We start from the raw sequence: 18,097 nt of genomic DNA, 5'->3' as shown, positions 1-18,097 counted from the left end.
ATGCAGCTATTTTTCCTTCCTCTAACAACAATTATGATTGTAATGATGAGATTTTTCAAGATGAGCTGAGAAAACGGGTTAAACATTGAACAAAAAAAAGCACGGTAAAGAAGCAATTGCTGCTTCCGTGTTTACCGTCGCTCATTGCTAGATTAATTGTAAAGTATTGGCTTTTTTTTGGTTGTGGAATTAAGTTTGAAAGTTTAAGTGTAATAAAATTGAACCCTTTATTTATTCGTTACAATCGCTACAATATTTCCTCTTTTAATAAATTTTCGTTCTATTTTAGTAACCTTTTGCGCAATAAGTGTTAGTACGTGATGGGAAGTTCACAGCACGATATATACACCCTTTGCTGTATATATCTTGCTATACATATATAGATACACACCTTCTTCTTGATCGATTCAACGACCGATGGATACATGTACATGTATATGTATACAACTGAGTATACATTAACATTCCCACACTCATCACGAGCGGTGGTTTAGCACTGCATTATTTGCTTCCTTCCGTCTTTCGGTTTTACCATCCGTTTCTCTGCCCTTTTCGTCTTACCATTGCCCCCTATTGTGGGGGTAGTTATGTGTGTGTTGAGATTTTAAGCTGAGCCTGTAGAGCCGCAAGTAAACTGCATTATCTGGCGGCAAAAGATTGATTGAGCAAAAGATGATTGAGATGATGTCTGATGTATGCTCAATGGGTAATGTTTTTTTCCGGGGGGTTGGGGCCGGGGGAGGGGGAACTTGCGTGGATGTGTGGAAAATATAAATATATATATACAGCTCTGGTATATGTATATAAACTTAAATATATATACTATGAGTTTTTGGTGTAAGAAACTATGAAATTGGGTCTCAATCTCCAACTCCACCAACTCCAGAAATTGCCAGGAATACTTGAAAAATTTAGTCAGTTTATTTCAACTACTTATGAAGGAAGTAATAGAGTTAAAGTATTTACTATTCTCCTCAAATCGATAAATAAATAATATTAATAGCCAAAATGCCCTTATAAAAGTGAATGGAAACACCGCTGGGAATGTCTTTCCGTAACTTAGAAATCATCTTCTACAAATCTCGGCAAATTCTGAGGACATTCTTAATTGGTTTGCGGCTATCTTATGTAAAGTTAATGGAGTGATTCTAGCGGTTGAAGCTAGAAGAGCAGGAGGTCAACTTGAAGAAGCATCACCATAAGTGAATATCTAATTGTTAATGGTGTTGATGGATTTGATGTCTAAAGATCTGTCTAATAAACCCTAGGGTCGTGGTTAGAACCTGTTTTGATGGAACCCCAAGCAGCAAGAATTGACCATTTGACTGTGCGTGGCAGAAGTAAGTCAAACAATTGCTAATGTTACATAGAGTTAATGACTGCAAAGCCGTTCCAAGCTCTTTCCAGCATTAAGAACGGAAGTCGCAACTAACAATACCTCAAGTGAGGGCTATAGAAATCATACCCTCGTCATTCACTGGGACATTATGGATTCTCTCCATAGCCGAAATATTCTTTACATTCGTATTTGAGAGTTTTCTGAGCATGTGTGAAAGGAATTACTTCAATAGCGTTATACAGTCAACTCATCCTACAAGCAAATCTGGGCAAATACGGTAAAAGCCAACATTAATGAGTCTTGTGAAAAAATTCCGACTAGAATTCGAATCGATCGATTCTTGAACTTGAACTTCCACATTTAAAAAAAATATATTTAAGAGCTATTATTATGTTCAAAATAAAATAAATCTCCCCAGTACGGCTTGTAAACGATGCATGGTAATGAATTGTTTTAACACTTTAAGTTAGCTTGGGAGCAATTTGCCTTCCCGTCTTGGCTGATATCTCATTGAGTAAATTAAGTAATTAAGTGTCAAATATCAGGATGTTCATGAACAAGGTCAGTTTACGATTACTGCTGACGCTATCGTGTTACTTGTTGTTTAACGTTCGTATTCTGTTACCTCTGAGTTTGCTCTTTAAATTGCTATATGGAAATCACACATACGACATTTGTAAGGCTTCCGTTGCATGGTCAGATGCGTTTGGCAGCTTTATAGATAGAAAAAAAGGTGAAATATCATATCACAACATTTGCATCGTTTATTTCTCTAACTCTAGGATAAAAATTAATGATAAAAAATTGTGATTTTTTTTGCACATGATCCCAAAGAAGATTGTTAGTCTCTACAGTGCTTTGAGAGTTTTGTTTCACCTTGAGCAATTATTTTACAACTAAACGATAATAATAAAATTCTTTTAAAAACTTATAAAATAACAAAAAAAAACAAACTTTTTTTTCTCTCCATTTTTCTTATTTCAGGACCAAATGGAAGCGACAAACGGCGGTGGGGTTAGAATTATTAGCAGAAGCAGGCAATTATGCAGCATTCCAGCGATTGTACGGTGGACCACCTTACATTGGGGGATGGCCTTATCCCACCCCGTCTGGACCTCCTGGCACGCCACAAAGTGCGGTTGATGCGTACTATAGACATGCAGCGGCAGCTGCAGCACTGCAGAAACCTTTGCCGTATCGTATTTATCCGGGCGTACCAGCTATCGGGACGCTTAACTCCATTCCGGGTCCGAGCGGTCCATTTCCTCATTTATCTGCCTCCAGCTCACTCTCAACGCTAAGCAGCTACTATCAGGCGAACAGCGGGCAGCAGGCGGGTACGTCCGTGCTTCAGCAACATCATCAAACACCTAGCGCCGGGCTAAATCAGGGTCGGGACGGTACCGCAGCTGCTGGTGGAGGTAGTCAACTCGATATTAGTAATGTCAATTCTCTTACCAGCAGTAGCAACCACAGTCTGAGTAGCCAAACTAGACAGAGTCCTAGCCCAATGCTTAATCCCGGCAGCCCACCAGGACAGTCGGAAAGTAACCCACCCGATAGTGATGATGAGGATGATAACATTCAAGTATGAATTTGCTCAAGTATGAATGGTCCAACATGCGTTAAAAGTCACTTTTGCCTTCCTAAACTCCAACCATTATCAACACTGTTGTCAAGCTAGTCCGCTTAGCTAGCTGAATGTACTTACAGGCAGTAGATTTTAACTACCTGTCTGTGATTAAAATTTCGTATAATGCAAAACAGAAGCAGCTGTTTATTTTGTTTGCAAAATGCTACTCTATTCTGGAACATTTCCATTTGCTAAAAAAAACCCTGTCAACATGTAATCAAGAGCAAACACTTTTCGATTTAAGGGGAGATACACATTCAGCCGCTCGGCAATAGGATTGATTTTCGATACATTTTTTAACTACTGTTTTCATGAGAAAATATACACGTTCAAGTATTTTTGAAGACATTATTAAAAAAAAGAAAACAAATAAATTGTCCTTTTTTTAACCTCTCTTAGTAGTGATAAGAGCGCTGTCAAAACTTTGACATTTCGTTATGTTAATTTGACATTTCGTTATGGAGCGTTACGGATACTAAGATACTAAATGCTAGTACTTAAAGGATCTTTATTTAAAAAATGTCATTTGCTGACAAAACAAAACACATTTGCAATAATATTTCCGACACAAAATGTATTAGCATTTTGAGTAAAAAAAAACAAATGATGTTAATTTTCTGATGAAGAATGGTATAAAGAACTATTTCTTCTTGAGCAGTATAACCTCAAAAGATGTTTTGGCCAGACATTTCGGGCACCGTACGGAATATTGTTCCGGATGGGTTTTTTGCAAGATGTAAAAAAAACACCGGAAGAGAAAATCAATTCAAGCGGTACAAAGGGTTTTTAAATAAATTCTGGGTACGCATTTGCAAAATGTCGTTTGGCGAAAGAAAACCAATATCTGAACAGTTGCACATATCGGATGGGAATGAGGTTAGACTTTAGGGTGTAACTTCATTATTTGTCGATATATTGATTTGCAACTTTTACCCAATATTTCTGAGATGTTTAGCTGGAAAAGAACATGAAACGTTTTTATTTTCTCTTCTCGCATGTGTTGACTGTATATCTCCCCTATAAAGCGTGGAAAAAAAATTTGAGGGTTAAGCTTCATTGAAATTGAATGTTAAACATTTGCTATTTATTTATTGGCTTTCCAATAGCAAAACTAACCTTTATTTTAACCTGCATCCCAAGGCCACAAATCTTACATTTGCTGACAGTTTATTTGTTAACACAGATAGATCATTTTCCAATGTGTGCATCTTCATTTTGCATATATAAAACGATTTTGTTTCAAACAATACGAGGAGTTGCGTTGTGGGGGAATTTTTTTTAAATATTGCGCATTGCTTTGGATATTCATTTGTTTTTAGTTTGATTTTAGTATTTAAGGCTCTACATCAGAACACACTAAACTTACAATACTTATTCGACTGACAATTTTAATAAAATATTTAGAATCTGATTCGAGCTAAGTATGGGAAGGAAATAATAAATCATAATGGTATGATCGCAGAAAAAAATGAAAAGATGCCGAACAATGAAGCCGATGTGCTAAATTTGTCGAACTAACTTATGTTCTGTCTGTATTTTCTATTACAGCATAGAATAGTAACAATCTATCTTCATTATGCTTTTTTTTTTAAAATGGCAACAAAATTTATCTAACGATCATTTGACAAATAATATCGTTTAAATAGTTTTATTCTTATTTTTTTTATTTAATTGTATCAATTTTCTTTGCGTTTCTTAAAGCAATCGTATAATCTGATAGAATTAAATATAAATGTTATGATTGTAATATGCAAAATACTCAAATAGAAACGAACGAAAGCCTGCTACAAGATTTTTAAACGAGCTCTTCGAAATTAGCGAATATCCATAGGGAAAAAATGAAGGGTTTATTTTTTTTCATTTTTATTGGAAAATGCAAAAAAACTATAAATGTTTCAGAAATATTACCAACATAAGAAATGATTATGTTGTAATATTTTCAATATTATTTATTTGAAAAATAATCAAAAAAATTATAGAAGAAGTGAACTAATCACGTGGAAATCTGGGCAAAATTGTTTAATTAAAAGAGAAATCAACTGCTAGCAAGATTTTAATTATCTGTTTAAAGCAATAATTGATTTGAAACAAATAAGTAATTTCAAATAAAAAAAGTTTCGTAAACATTTTGCAGAACAAAACTCTTCATCACAAAAACAAGAAGATAAAAGCTACAAAGTACATTAAAAAATGAATGAAGAATTCCTTTTTTTGCTACCAATTTTGCGAATATTTCGTTTCTTTGGATTGGAGATAAAAGAAAAGCAAATATGAATGTTTTCTTCATCATCTACAAAAATAACATCAACCTCATACAGTAAACCCGTCATTTAATTACGATTAAAAGGAGATTTAATTGCCACAAACGTTCAATATGTGAAACAATTGTTTGAATAATTCATTTTAACTATGGTTTTCTGTTATGGACGTATGCCAAATGGATTATTCTTTTAAAAGCGATTGATGTTTACGGGGGATCTTGAAGTTTCAACTCAAGTAATGTATTTAGCAGCGTAATCACGGTTTTTTTTTATTATTCCTAAAATGAATCACTGGGAAGGGACAATTTTGTACAAATCTAATGTAGCATAGAACATTCCGTTCAGAAGAAAAAAAAACCATAGGTAATCTAATATTATTCGAAGCAATGTGAATATCATTTATTTGCTAATCTAAACTAGCATCTACATGAAATGATTTAAATATTTTAATTAAAGTAAGAACCGAGATGTGTACATAAAACGATGTTTAAGCTCAAATGAAAAAAAAAACACTGTAAACATCGTATAGAGATGAGTAAATACAAAAAACTAGATTTTACTACAATGTGATCAATTAAGTAATTGGATAGTATGAATGTTGTACGTTCTCTGGGAAATTGCATCAGTATTAAAAAACAAAAAAACTATAGTTTTACGAGTGAAATGAAAAAAAAACCAACATTTTTATAACGACGCTCATTATTCCCTTAAATATGGACTGAAACTTACAATAGAGACAAACAACCAGTTATTGAAAATTGGGAATGCAAATCTAAATAAAATAGCAGCGGTTAGGTTTATCTCTAGAAATCAAATTATAATAAATATGAAATGCGTGTTACGTTCATTTTGCGTTTAGTTTGTTTTTTTTTATCAACAGTTTTAAATAACAGCAATCGCTAGGTGTCATTGCCAAGCTACAGTATGACCCTCACTTAGCTTAGAAAATGACGTAAAAGGAAGTAAACAAGGGCACAATATGGATTTCGTTTTGAAGAATTTTCAAACAAACAAAAACAAAATGATTAATCCTGAATTGAGAAATTTCGCCTACACAGTTCAAAAAGTTAAATAGACAAAAAAACAAACAAAAAAAAAACATAAATAATTAAAATGTATAGAAAGTTTACATTTCCAGTACACAAACATTGAAACGTTTTAATCATTTGTAAAAGCAGGACGAACGCGTGTGAAACAAAAAAAAAACGTACATAGAACATAGTGCGATAAAGAGAAGACAAATAAAACGATTATGCTTCTGTAATTTGTTTGTTCATACGAAAAAAAACAACAATTTCTCATTGTTTGCGGTTACTACAGCGGTTAAATCCATTGAACAGGAAAGTAAAATACAAAAGCAACTTTAAACCTGAGCAACCTGAACTCAAAGGTAAGATCGGTGGATGTAAATTTCTGTGCATTTAAATATTTCGAAAGACTAAAACCTGCATTAGTGCAAATAAATTGGGGGCAGGCATTTGGTGTACCTGGTAAACGGCGCCGGTCAGGATCGACAGGACAGGACCGGAGATCAAATCCCATCCGGACCGTCCTTCCGTAGCAAGGACTGACTATCTTTCTATGTGGTAAAAGTAAGTCTAGTAATCCAGAAATGGTCGGCATGACCTAAGAGGTCGTTAAGACAAGAAGAGAGAGAGAGAGAGAGAGAGAGAGAGAGAGAGAGAGAGAGGAGGGGAGAGAAAGAGAGACAGAGAGAGCTAATGCAAAGTTTGATTTTTTCTACCATTGAGATATTAAATTTCTAGATCTGATATTTCTGTCTTTCAAAAAAATTTATTGGGGACTCAAATTAGGGAGTTTCTTCCAGGATAGTTTAAGGAATATTAAAATGTGGTAGCCGTTTTGCTTGGGCTCCCTTTCATTGGTTTGGTCATTGAGCAGGGATCTTCTACCGTCGACTGGCGACTAGTTCGGGGTAACATCAGCTCCCGGCGGCTCCTTGTCATCAAAACAGAGGCTGATCTTATCCGAGCCATGTCGGAGCTATATGTCTTCAAGTTAATAGTTTGATGTTTATTTTACGGGCGAAATAATGATGACAGATAAGGGAGATACTGAAGAGTCCTGTCTAATGCCGATCGACTTTGGCCATTGGAATGTATTGGTTGTCCAGGACTCTATAACCTTCCGTCTGTTTGGTGTATATAGAATCCCTTAGAGTTGGGTCTTAAGGACCTAACATTTGTTCGCACTAGTACCACAAATTATTATCTGTTGCGATTTGGTTGGATTCAGAAAGAAAGTCTTCTGGAATTTCTGGAACTAAATAATTAGTTTTTCGAGATCTTTCCTCTTTTTGGAATCTATTGAGGAAGACTCAGATGTACATATGAAATATATATCATATGAAAAGCTAAAAATATGCTAAGTTCGATTGTTATTTCGTGGAGGGTTCTGACAGGCTTCTTCACACAAGCTTTATCCTGATTTCGTGTAAGGTGCATTAGGTAGTTCGGCTATTTCCCATAGTGAAGTCATCTTTGGTTGTTCTTTTATCAAACAAGAGTTATCAAATATGTAGTATTGTCCATTCAATTAGAATGGATCGAAGATACTATTAGTGTTTCATCATCTTGGTGATCTTTCCGATGAGTTTATAAACCTTAGCATCTAGTTCTTCTAGTTCATCTAGCATCTAGAACTCTAAAGACCAAACCAGAAAGAGTGATCCTAAAACTGATGTCCGATATGGTTAAAAGGTATCAATCATCGATCTGGTTTCAACACACCCGAGTGTCGATAAAATCTCTGCTTAAATTGAAGCAACTGTCCATCACTTCATTGCTTCAAACATGTCCAAAAAAAAACACCTATCGTTATAGGAACGGAATGGATAAATTATCTCACAAAATACTGTTCTACTGTCACTGTTATCATAACCCTTGGCACATGCATTGAGCACTTTATTTAGATATCAATGATTATTATTCATACATCCTAAATACGTGTACTGCTACCAGAGTGTACTGCTGTGCGTCGTCACTCTTAAAACCCATAAAAGACGCTATCGCTTTTAAAGAGCTACTTGGTTCCACCCCGGGGTTATTGTCTGATAAAAGAACCACAAAAGAGTTCTCTTTTTTTTCTTCTCTTCCTCTCCGTGTTCTGATCACACGGTAATTGCCAGGCAGCGATAAAATCATGATTTAACACGATTACCATGGATTACAGCTAACAATTGTACTCACCACACAACAACGCCATATGAAGAGCATGATAGATATCTGAAACAAGGGAGAAACTGTTGAGAGTCCAATGATAAATGTAGCGAAAGAGGGTGAAGTTGTGAAAAAAACCCCTTGGGGTGATGGAAATCAAATGAGATGGATATTGTTATGTATTAGAAATAAATGTGGGACATTCTAAGCAAAACCTTCAACTTATTTGTCCCCTCTCAATTGTACGACCCTAATTGCTTTTCTAACGGTTATTGTTACATTCACGGTTAAAAGAGCGAAGTAAGCACATAAAATCGGGTTGTATATTTGATAATTGATAATGGGATGTTAGTAAAAAACATTAGCAATCTTCATTAGAGAGGCTGAGAGGGTTCTTGGTAAACATGTGTCAATTTCATTCAATTTATATAGGTTGGGTTTAGTGGCGTTAATGGTAAACCCACCGGATGTGAGCGTCGCAAAACCTGGCATAGCTTATTCGATTGATCCTTATCTGGATGAAACGAAGCGAACTATACATTTTAGAGGAAATGTACATAAACATTAGTGTACACAACAATACTCCTATGTTTCTAGAGCGTATGATTTCATTTGTAGCTATTTTTCTGTACTTGAGTTAAAAGTTTTCTTCAGTCAATATTAATAAGAAATAAATTTAAATACATTAAATCACGCTATTCTTGCTTGTGTTATACCACCTCAGTTTTTAAGGACTTAAATTACAAAAAATATTCCAGATTAACGACTCCACTAACACCCATTTCCTTCATGGATAACTTACTTTCGAACCAGAATCGACGTACATAAAATCATTTGCAACTAGAGTAGTTATTGTTTCGCTTCAACCAATGAAACCACATTGAATTGAATTACATTAAGTGGATATTGTCGAAGAATTAATGCTCGTAAAGCGTACCACTGTGGCATGTGCAGATTTGCAACGATTGTTTCATAATAATGTTTCATACCCGTTGCCAAGAGGTAGAAATCCCAATCCGATTGAAACTTACCATTGGGGCATTGTAATGGAAAGTTGACATTGTTCCTTTATTCTAATAACATTATTGTTAATACGTCAATCCCGGGAAAATCGTAATCTCAACGATTAATGATAAAAATGTTGATACAATACTTAAAACGAATTGAAATTTTCAATTACCACTTAAAAATTATGTTTGCTTTGTTACGAAAGGTTTAGTTGGATTTGTAAATTTTGTTATAGTTTCCCACCATGTTTTAAAACTGCGCTACTGAAAAATAGATTTAAAACCAATGAAAGTTAGTAAATAAAATGATATTTTTATTCTTGGCTTAACGACCTCTACGGTCGAGCCGGCCATTTCTGACTTACTAAACTTGTTTTTACCTCATAGAAGGATAGTCAGTCCTTGCTAAGAGAAGTAGGTTCAGATGGGATTTGATACCCAGTCCTGTCGTGTGGAACCGGTGCCGCTATTCACATACACCACAAGTAAGGGCCACCCCGATTTTATTCGATTTCAAAACAACGCAAAAAGTAAACAAACCGCTAGTAAACAAATAAACAAATTAACATTTATAAATTGTTTTAGTTATTTATTGTTTCCGCCTCCTCAAAATAAAGCGTAACCGCTATCGCGATCATTTCAAATTTCGCCCATTTGACATTTGAACGACAAAATCACGGTTGACATAATACACACCTTGAGCGTTACACAGCGTTACGCGCGAAATGTCAACAGCAAACGTCAAACTGCCCTACAATCTATATCACATCTTCTATATATGTAATTCTTGATTGACAGCTTACCATAGAATTTGGCGCTCATTTGTTTGTGTACGGTTTTTGGAGTTTGCCGAAACAAACGAATGGATTGCATTTGTTTATTTCTCGTGCCGGAAGGAACGTAAAGTTGTCATGATTAGATAGCCGGTGTTAAACTGTTTGCACAAAGAGTTTTAACATAATGTTCGACTGCAAGGCAACGAATTATTGCGGCCACTCGAGCTTGGAATGCATACAAAACATTTCACGCGATGGAGGACAGTCGTTTGGTCTACGGTTGGAAATGGATCGAGCAACTATGATGTTGGGTGCGGAAGTGCATCAATTCTACGAACCGCTCGTGTACGATTTGTCGACCATTGCACGGGAACGCATTCAGAAGCTGAAATTCTTCCAGAGACAAACGTGCAGCAGCATACGGGTGCAACGGCAGGAAATTACACGATTTTTGCGTCTAGTTTTAGGTAGCGCAAGAACGATGAGAGGAAACATTGGTTACGAAAGTTTGGCGACGATTTTGTATGTTCTACCGGATCTGGTGGATCCGCTGAAGAAATACGGTTGGAACAGTGCCTGGGACAAAGACTTTAGCGGATACGAAGTTTATCACGGTGTGCTGGAATGGCGTTGGCTACTGATGCTGCTGTTTAAAGAGATGAAGGAATTTGGCGAAACAACAAAAAACGAGCAGATTGATGGAGCTATCGAAAGGAAACCGTTGAAATCATTTGATACAATCTACCGCGACCTGATGGTGGATATGCTTGACTTAGCCTATCATCAGTTTCGTTTACACGCAATTGAGCATGTTACCACGAAAACTCCCTATCCCTGTAACTGCGTAAAGCATATGTGGCTCGGTCTAATGGTGTTAGCAGATACAGAAAAACTAGATTTCTGGAATTGTTTAAACGAATGTATGCCGTCCGCATTAAAGGAAAAGAACGATGCTTATCTATTTAAAATATGGCAAATTAATGCGCTAGCAAAACTGGACGAACAAAAGCCGAAACGGAGCGATGAAGCACCGCTAGTAACACTGCCAAACAGTTACACCATCATCGACGAAATCGTAAAAGACTTTTTAAAGTCCGACATTAAGGAACCGCAGGCGAGAGTTTTCATGGTGCTGCTGCAACCGATAGTTACGGTGTTATGGCCGGCACGCATCGAAACGGTGATTGCTCTTTGGGACTATTTTAGCGTTCGGCTAAATTCATCCTTCCTTACCAACTCGGATTCCTTAGAAGCGATGGGATGTGTTTCTTCATCCGTGCATGGATTCATCGAACAAGCTGCTTCGCTTGCAGCACTGGATTCGATGGATGATAGTATGAACCTTCAACGGAATAGTTTCCAAATGTTTCTTAAGCTGTTGAGCTGGATAATACGCCACTACACCACACAAGCGCTCAAGAAAAAGGTGCAAATTATTTTCAATCGAATATTCCTCAAAATTGGACCGAAAAAGTATGAAAATATGACAGAGCAAGCAATATACAACCTTGGATTGATGTTGCTTACGATGATAAGTGCAACAAGCTTCGATAATGACTATCCGAGAGTATCGAAACTAATTCAGCTGGTGCCGTTAACAAACGAAGCCATGAAGCTGCCGATTGATCTTACGATCAAGCGTATTACAGTTGCCACTCAAGCTCATATGGCACTTTTGGTGTTGTTTAGCAGCTCAAGTTTTGATAAAACAACACACATTGTTACATTCCTGGAAAGTATTGATGCTGCGTACCATAAGTATGGCAATCGTTTGCTCCCGGTAATGGAAACTATAGCCGAGGGAATGTGTTTGATCTACAGCAAAGCAATCGCGCAAGAATCGTTCGATCGTGGGGAAATAAGCTTACTGCGATCATGGATGCTAAAGTATCTACGAAACAGTTCTTCTGACAGATGGCAAAAGCTTCTGGATGGTAAGAAAACCTTGCAATAGACATTCAAAGTAGTGTTGTGCTTAATGAATCTTCTGAATTGAATCATTCATATGAATCTTCTGTGAAGAATCATTCAATTCATGAGTCGACTCCCAACAGATTCATGAACCTTCGAAGATTCATGAATCCTCAAAGATTCATGAATCCTCAAAGATTCATGAATCTGCGAAGATTCATTAATCATCAAAGATTCATGAGTCCTCAAAAATTCATGAATTGTCGAAGATTCATGTTTTTGCGTATTCTTTACGCATTTTGATTTCTTCTTCTTGTTCGGCTAGAACGGCCTGGCCGTATAAAGACTTATACGCAAAATCATGAATCTTTGAGGATTCATAAATCTTCCAGAATGTATGGATCTTCAAGGACTCATGGATCTTCAAGGATTCCTGAATCTTTGAAGATTTCTGAATCTTCGAAGATTCATGAATCTTTGAGGATGCATGAATCTTTGAGGATTCATGAAACTTTGACATTCAGATTCAGAATCATTCATTCAGTTCAAAGATTCATTCAGATTCATGAATCTGAATCAGATTTACCCAATACTAATTCAAAGCATTACATTAATATTGTTCTATCTTTTAGTTTTATTGGATTCACTGAGTTGCAAACGTTCGTCACTGAGTGAGGAGTATTTCGGCGCGATAAACCAACACGTTATGCCGTTCGTAAGGGAAACGTTTTTAAATAAGACCGCCGCACCACCGTGCATTGCACGAATAGCTGCCCGTATGACAATACATAATGAATCGAGAGATGTGAAGAATGAGCAGATTTCATCGTTTTTCAACACATTCGTCAACTGCCCAGCGGCTTGTCCGGATCAGGTTTTAGTGTACTTGAAGGAGATAATGCAGTGTGCCAAAACGATATCATCCCTAGAGCAGAAAGTAATTATACGACAGTGGTTGAAAATGGGCATTTTGTACGATCGTGATAGTTTGCTGGATGTCACGCGCGTAGTGCACGGTTTGGAGGAGTTTAAAGCATTGTGTGAAATACCGGAGTATGATATGTTGCAAAGTAATACCATCCCAATTAAGCTGTTTTTCCACTTTGTCGGGAAACGTTATTATGAGTCGGATACGGACGCACAGATGGAGATGAAAATGAAGCTCCATAGTATATTTGAAGGTTTCGACAAATGGTTTCCGGATGCTAAAGGTATTGTTAGACAGCGTATACTTGCGGTACTTGTACTGGCGTTTAAAGAATGTCCCCAAGCATTTTACATTAAGAGCAATTTAAGCTGTTTCTACACGGTAGCATTCCAACAGTTTTTCCTACCATTCTCCGTACTCGTCGATCGCAATGTGCAGCAGGATTTTATAGAAGATATAGCAAAGGTGTGGCATAAAGTAATGGAAATACTTGGAAATATGGATTACAGCAGCGATCCAACCGTTGGCGATAATGTGTATAACATGCTGAACAAATGGGTACCACAGTTTGCGAAATTTCCTAACCCGAATGATGCACTAAGACCGTTGATGCTTTTTTTCTGTGCCCGTAACGAAGATTTAGTACTTTTCGCAATGCCCCGATTTGTAATGACGTATGTCGAACTGCAGCGATGCCTTCCTAAACCAAACGCTCTGCAAGTAATGCAAATCTTAAGAAACCTTATCAAATCGCTTGTAAAACAAAAGGATTATAGCAAAATAACACTTTTCATTCGCACAATGGGACTATCAGTAACGCAGCACGCTTTTATGTGCAATGAAACGTTTCCTACGCGTGCGATTGCTCTGGAAATGCTGTTCGAGCTGATGGCCAGTACGGAGGAACCGTCCAACTTGATAAAGGTAGAGATGCGTAACGTTTTGATTTCGTTCACACTTAAATACTTTCCACTTTCGGCGGAATGTTACTTTAAATTTATGTGCCGTCTTGTTGATCGTTATCCGAACTTTATTCGGGCTTTAATTGACTTTATTCGCTGTGACGGATCGGAGGCCGAAATTACCTGTGCACAAGCGATGGATGGTGTACTCAGTAAAGCTTCATACTTGTTAGAGAGTGAGCTAGATACTAGGCGGAAATCGAATAATATTGTTAAGTGATGTATGTAACGAAAGGAAACGTGGAAAAAAAGAAAATAGAACATTATAAAAAAGAATTTTTGCTTGTTAAATATATTAAGGATTTGAACATGGTTCTATCAATATTCGAATATTGCTTCAAATGTTTATTTTTATGTACTTACATATAGTGGAACGCCGATTATCCGTGCTCATCGGGCACTCAGCCCTTGCCGGATAAGCGAATATCACGGATAATAGGCACAACTCTTTTTATTGATAAATATTAGTGTTTAGTGTGCAATGGGTAAATTTTTTTGTTATAAAGCTAGATGTTAATTTTCTTATTTACACATTGCAAAAGTAAATCTTTTCTTTTTTTTCGAATTTGAGCAAATTATATCACTCCCTATTGATGCTTTTATTTCTTGCCATAATTGGTTTTGCATTTCATATGTCAATTCACCTTTGGAACTGTCATTTCCGCGCTGCACGGATAATGGGACAGCCGGATAAAAGATACACCGGATAATCGGCGCTCCACTGTATTAGTATTAGAAATTTATATGATTCAGCCTGCATGAAGTGCGTTCTGGAACGACGTGTTATTGCACGAATGGTTCATGTTGACACAATTTATGTTGATGACGAACTTGACGAAGTGTTCGACAACAGCAAGGTTTTGTTGCTTAAGTCTCTAAATATTTTTCATTACATTTTGTTTTCGAATGTCACTGAACATTCGATACTTTATAAACTTCTGCAAAATTTCCCATATTTACACTCTACAAATATTCAAAATTATACCTTTATCTAGTTTATCTTATTTTTAAAGCTTTCTGTTTTATCGACTCGAGCAGCTGAGCTTAATTCCAATGCTGTTGCCCGGAATAAAGTGGAAAACGGAATGACGCCAACAAATTGGAATCAACCGCAGCTACTATTAGACACTGTTGGTGGTGTTAGGGATGGTCTCAAAGTGTTCAATAAAAGCAATTGACAGTCTGTCGGTGATGCCAAAACCATACCTATCTGTAGATAGGGACAGTTCAAGATAAGATAACTTTATATCGTACAATCGTACCTATTAAAATGGAAGAAGAAAAAAAGCTACGAGCCATTCGCTACCAATGAATCAGTTTCCTATTTCAGTTCGGCGCAAGAAGTCATAGTTAATATTTGGCAAAAATGATTAAAATTCGCGTTGTCGCGTTTGTAATTTTTACGCTTTGGTGTTGTGCATTCCGTTCCGTTTGCTTCGCTGATGAGCCGCGGATAGTTGGCGGTGGTACGGTAAAAGAAATGGAAATTAAATATCAGGTAATATGCGATATCCAAACTCAACAAGCAATCCCACAATCAACCAATTTCCTTTTAACGAGCCTTAGGTGTACGAGCTGTCACACGTAACGCTCCTTATTATCGACGTTATTAGTCATACTAGTGTTCAGTGTAACATGTGCTCTAAGTGCTATAAAAAATGAGCAGAAAACAAAATTAAAAAAAAATTTAGAGAAGAACTTATATTCTAGTACTTGACGAGCGGAAGTATCAAAAACATAAGTTTACAATGTATGCGTTTCAAATTAAAAAAGCGATGATAAAGATAGTGAGTGACCTTCCGATACACCTGTTAAACCGTGTACATGATACTAATAATCAGTTTCACAGTTTGGTAGATTCGTTAGTCTTTAGCTAAATGGAAGTCGATCTACAATGATTCACACTTTGCTTAAAGCTGTGTTTCTGTTATCACAAAAAGGCCATTATTCGCTTCTTCTACCGGTAGTTAAGCACCATCGTACGGATTTCCTTTAAGGCTATTGATTACTGTTCAAGAATTAGTCATCGATTGCACAAAACTAATCGTGTTAAATTATCTTTCTGCCACGTACTTTCATGTATGTCTTTGATTATCTTAACGACCGATTGTACCTCATATCAGGCCTTATCTTTTACTTAACCCCTTTTAATACACACCTTAATCCCGATTGTCACTTGATTGCTATTTATTGCTTACAAGGCTGCCTTCCATTAGATTGGGAAAAATCATATTATTTTTTTTATAATAAGTGCTTTTAGACGATAAGATTCTTTGATGACAAACCTTAACGTATATTACGTCTAAAAGTGGTGGGGAAAAAGTGTTTCCTGATATAAGTTAATTAACCTTTTTCGTTTGCTATTATATCTTTTTGGAGATTTTTATGATTTAATCATAAATATTTGAACTTATATTTTTTAAATTTATTTTTAGGTATCTGTACGATCAAAAGCAAGCGATCAGCGAGGCTTCGGTAGGGGTCACATCTGTGGTGGAAGTTTAATCACTGGCAACACTGTTTTGACCGCTGCCCATTGCTTGGTGGACGACCGGGACAATCCACGTGCTGCAAGCTTTTTCCGTGTGGTCGGTGGCAGCATCTACCGTAACGTACAGACGGAAAACACATTCGTCTCCGATGTGAGAAAAATCGTCGTCCACAGCAAATACAAACCAAAGGGATTTCTCAACGACATCGGTGTGATGATAGTATGTTATACGTTTGACTATTTTTTTGTATAACAATTCTGTTATACTAAATAATCTTTTTTTTTCATTGGTTTGAAATTAGCTAATCAGTACGGTTGGAAGTAATCATCCGTCTCTGCAACCTATTCCAACCTCTGTGCAAATTCCTCCCGCTGGTACAATATGCCGTGCGAGTGGATGGGGCAGTATATACTACGTGAGTAACCAGCCTTTACTATTTTAATTTGTTTTCTACACCTTGACATTTGCATCCACACTAGCTTATTACTTTCTTTTTTGCAGGATGGTCCCTCTAGTGACGTTTTGAAAGCGGTTAATATCTCTCTTATATCCACCGCAAGATGTAACGATGCCTCGAGTTACGGAGGTTCTATCGTGCAAGGTATGATCTGTGCGGGGAATATGTCCGGCGGTGAAGACGCCTGTCAAGGTGACTCTGGTGGACCGCTGGTTTGTAACGGACTGCTCACCGGTGTTGTATCGCATGGTGTGGATTGTGCACGTCCCGGTTATCCTGGCGTGTACAGCGATGTAGCATACTTTCGTGATTGGATTATAAAAAACCATTCCAGTATGATTCAAAATTCATTTTTACTAACAGGTCTGTGTTTGTTTTATATTGCCACAATGTACATAGTTGATTCAAGACGGTAATTAAAGTGATTTACAATAAAATTGCAGTTCATTCAGGTGTTAATATTTGTTATTTGTATATTTGTTAACTTATAAAGTGATTGGGCAACAAATCGGTTGATAAATTAAACGAAGCGAAACAAACCAAAAAAGTAATATAAGTATCACGGCACATTGACTAAGTAAAGATAGATATTAGGAGTACCAAAACTTTGTTAGACCATCAAAAATCGATGACGATCAAGAATGGGGCTCTACCAATACAAAACTGATGGTTAGTAATTTACTTAAGTTTTGAGCCAAACTTTTTTTTAGCTTTATAAAAAAACAAATGACATTTTACATTTAAATTTTTTTAATGTTATAAACTCAATGTTGAATATGCTTTACTTACCCATAAACAACGATAGTTCATCCGCAGGACATTTTACTTTCTTAAACCATAAGAAATCTTTCACTACCGAAGAGCAAAACTGCTTCTTCGCATGCCCTTTTGCTTTTAAAAAAGGCCGTTTTCTTTTTTTTCTTTAACATACACACTTAAAATACACGTACACACATTTAAAACACCACACTTGGCTTCAATTGCCACATTTTTCAATACACAAATTTACGCAATAAACAACAAACTGAGCTTGAGAGATTCACATAACTTTTTTTCACTAAAAAAAACAACTAACACTTACATTTTCTCTGTGCACAAAAGCACTTACACACTTCCCTTTACACTTGCTCTTTGACACAACACCATACTTGC

At 36.5% G+C, this 18,097-nt stretch overlaps 3 protein-coding genes across 4 annotated transcripts in view; all 3 read left to right on the top strand.

Moving 5' to 3' along the window:
* Positions 1 to 6,497, top strand: part of LOC125772969 (homeobox protein B-H1-like) — a 43,765-nt gene extending 37,268 nt beyond the window's left edge. For both annotated transcript variants that reach the window (XM_049444223.1, XM_049444222.1), the window contains exon 4: positions 2,324 to 6,497. In XM_049444223.1, the coding sequence (XP_049300180.1) occupies positions 2,324 to 2,933 (610 nt within the window). In that variant the 3' untranslated portion in view covers positions 2,934 to 6,497. The remainder of the gene's footprint in view (positions 1 to 2,323) is intronic.
* Positions 6,498 to 10,174: 3,677 nt separating this feature from the next.
* On the top strand, positions 10,175 to 14,252 carry LOC125772405 (protein MMS22-like). Its single transcript, XM_049444113.1, has 2 exons — positions 10,175 to 12,129; positions 12,739 to 14,252. The coding sequence occupies exons 1-2, from the start codon at positions 10,380 to 10,382 to the stop codon at positions 14,214 to 14,216; spliced, it is 3,228 nt and encodes a 1,075-aa protein (XP_049300070.1). The 5' UTR covers positions 10,175 to 10,379; the 3' UTR covers positions 14,217 to 14,252.
* A 1,021-nt stretch (positions 14,253 to 15,273) lies between these two features.
* Positions 15,274 to 17,404, top strand: LOC125773354 (trypsin-2-like). Its single transcript, XM_049444352.1, has 4 exons — positions 15,274 to 15,494; positions 16,432 to 16,707; positions 16,790 to 16,903; positions 16,990 to 17,404. The coding sequence occupies exons 1-4, from the start codon at positions 15,363 to 15,365 to the stop codon at positions 17,359 to 17,361; spliced, it is 894 nt and encodes a 297-aa protein (XP_049300309.1). The 5' UTR covers positions 15,274 to 15,362; the 3' UTR covers positions 17,362 to 17,404.
* The last annotated feature ends 693 nt before the right edge of the window (positions 17,405 to 18,097 follow it).

Source organism: Anopheles funestus, chromosome X (genome assembly GCF_943734845.2).
Source record: "Anopheles funestus chromosome X, idAnoFuneDA-416_04, whole genome shotgun sequence".
Classification (NCBI taxonomy): Eukaryota; Metazoa; Arthropoda; class Insecta; order Diptera; family Culicidae; genus Anopheles; species Anopheles funestus.
The sequence above is the reverse complement of the archived record's forward strand: the minus strand, read 5'-3'. Positions and strand labels throughout refer to the sequence as shown.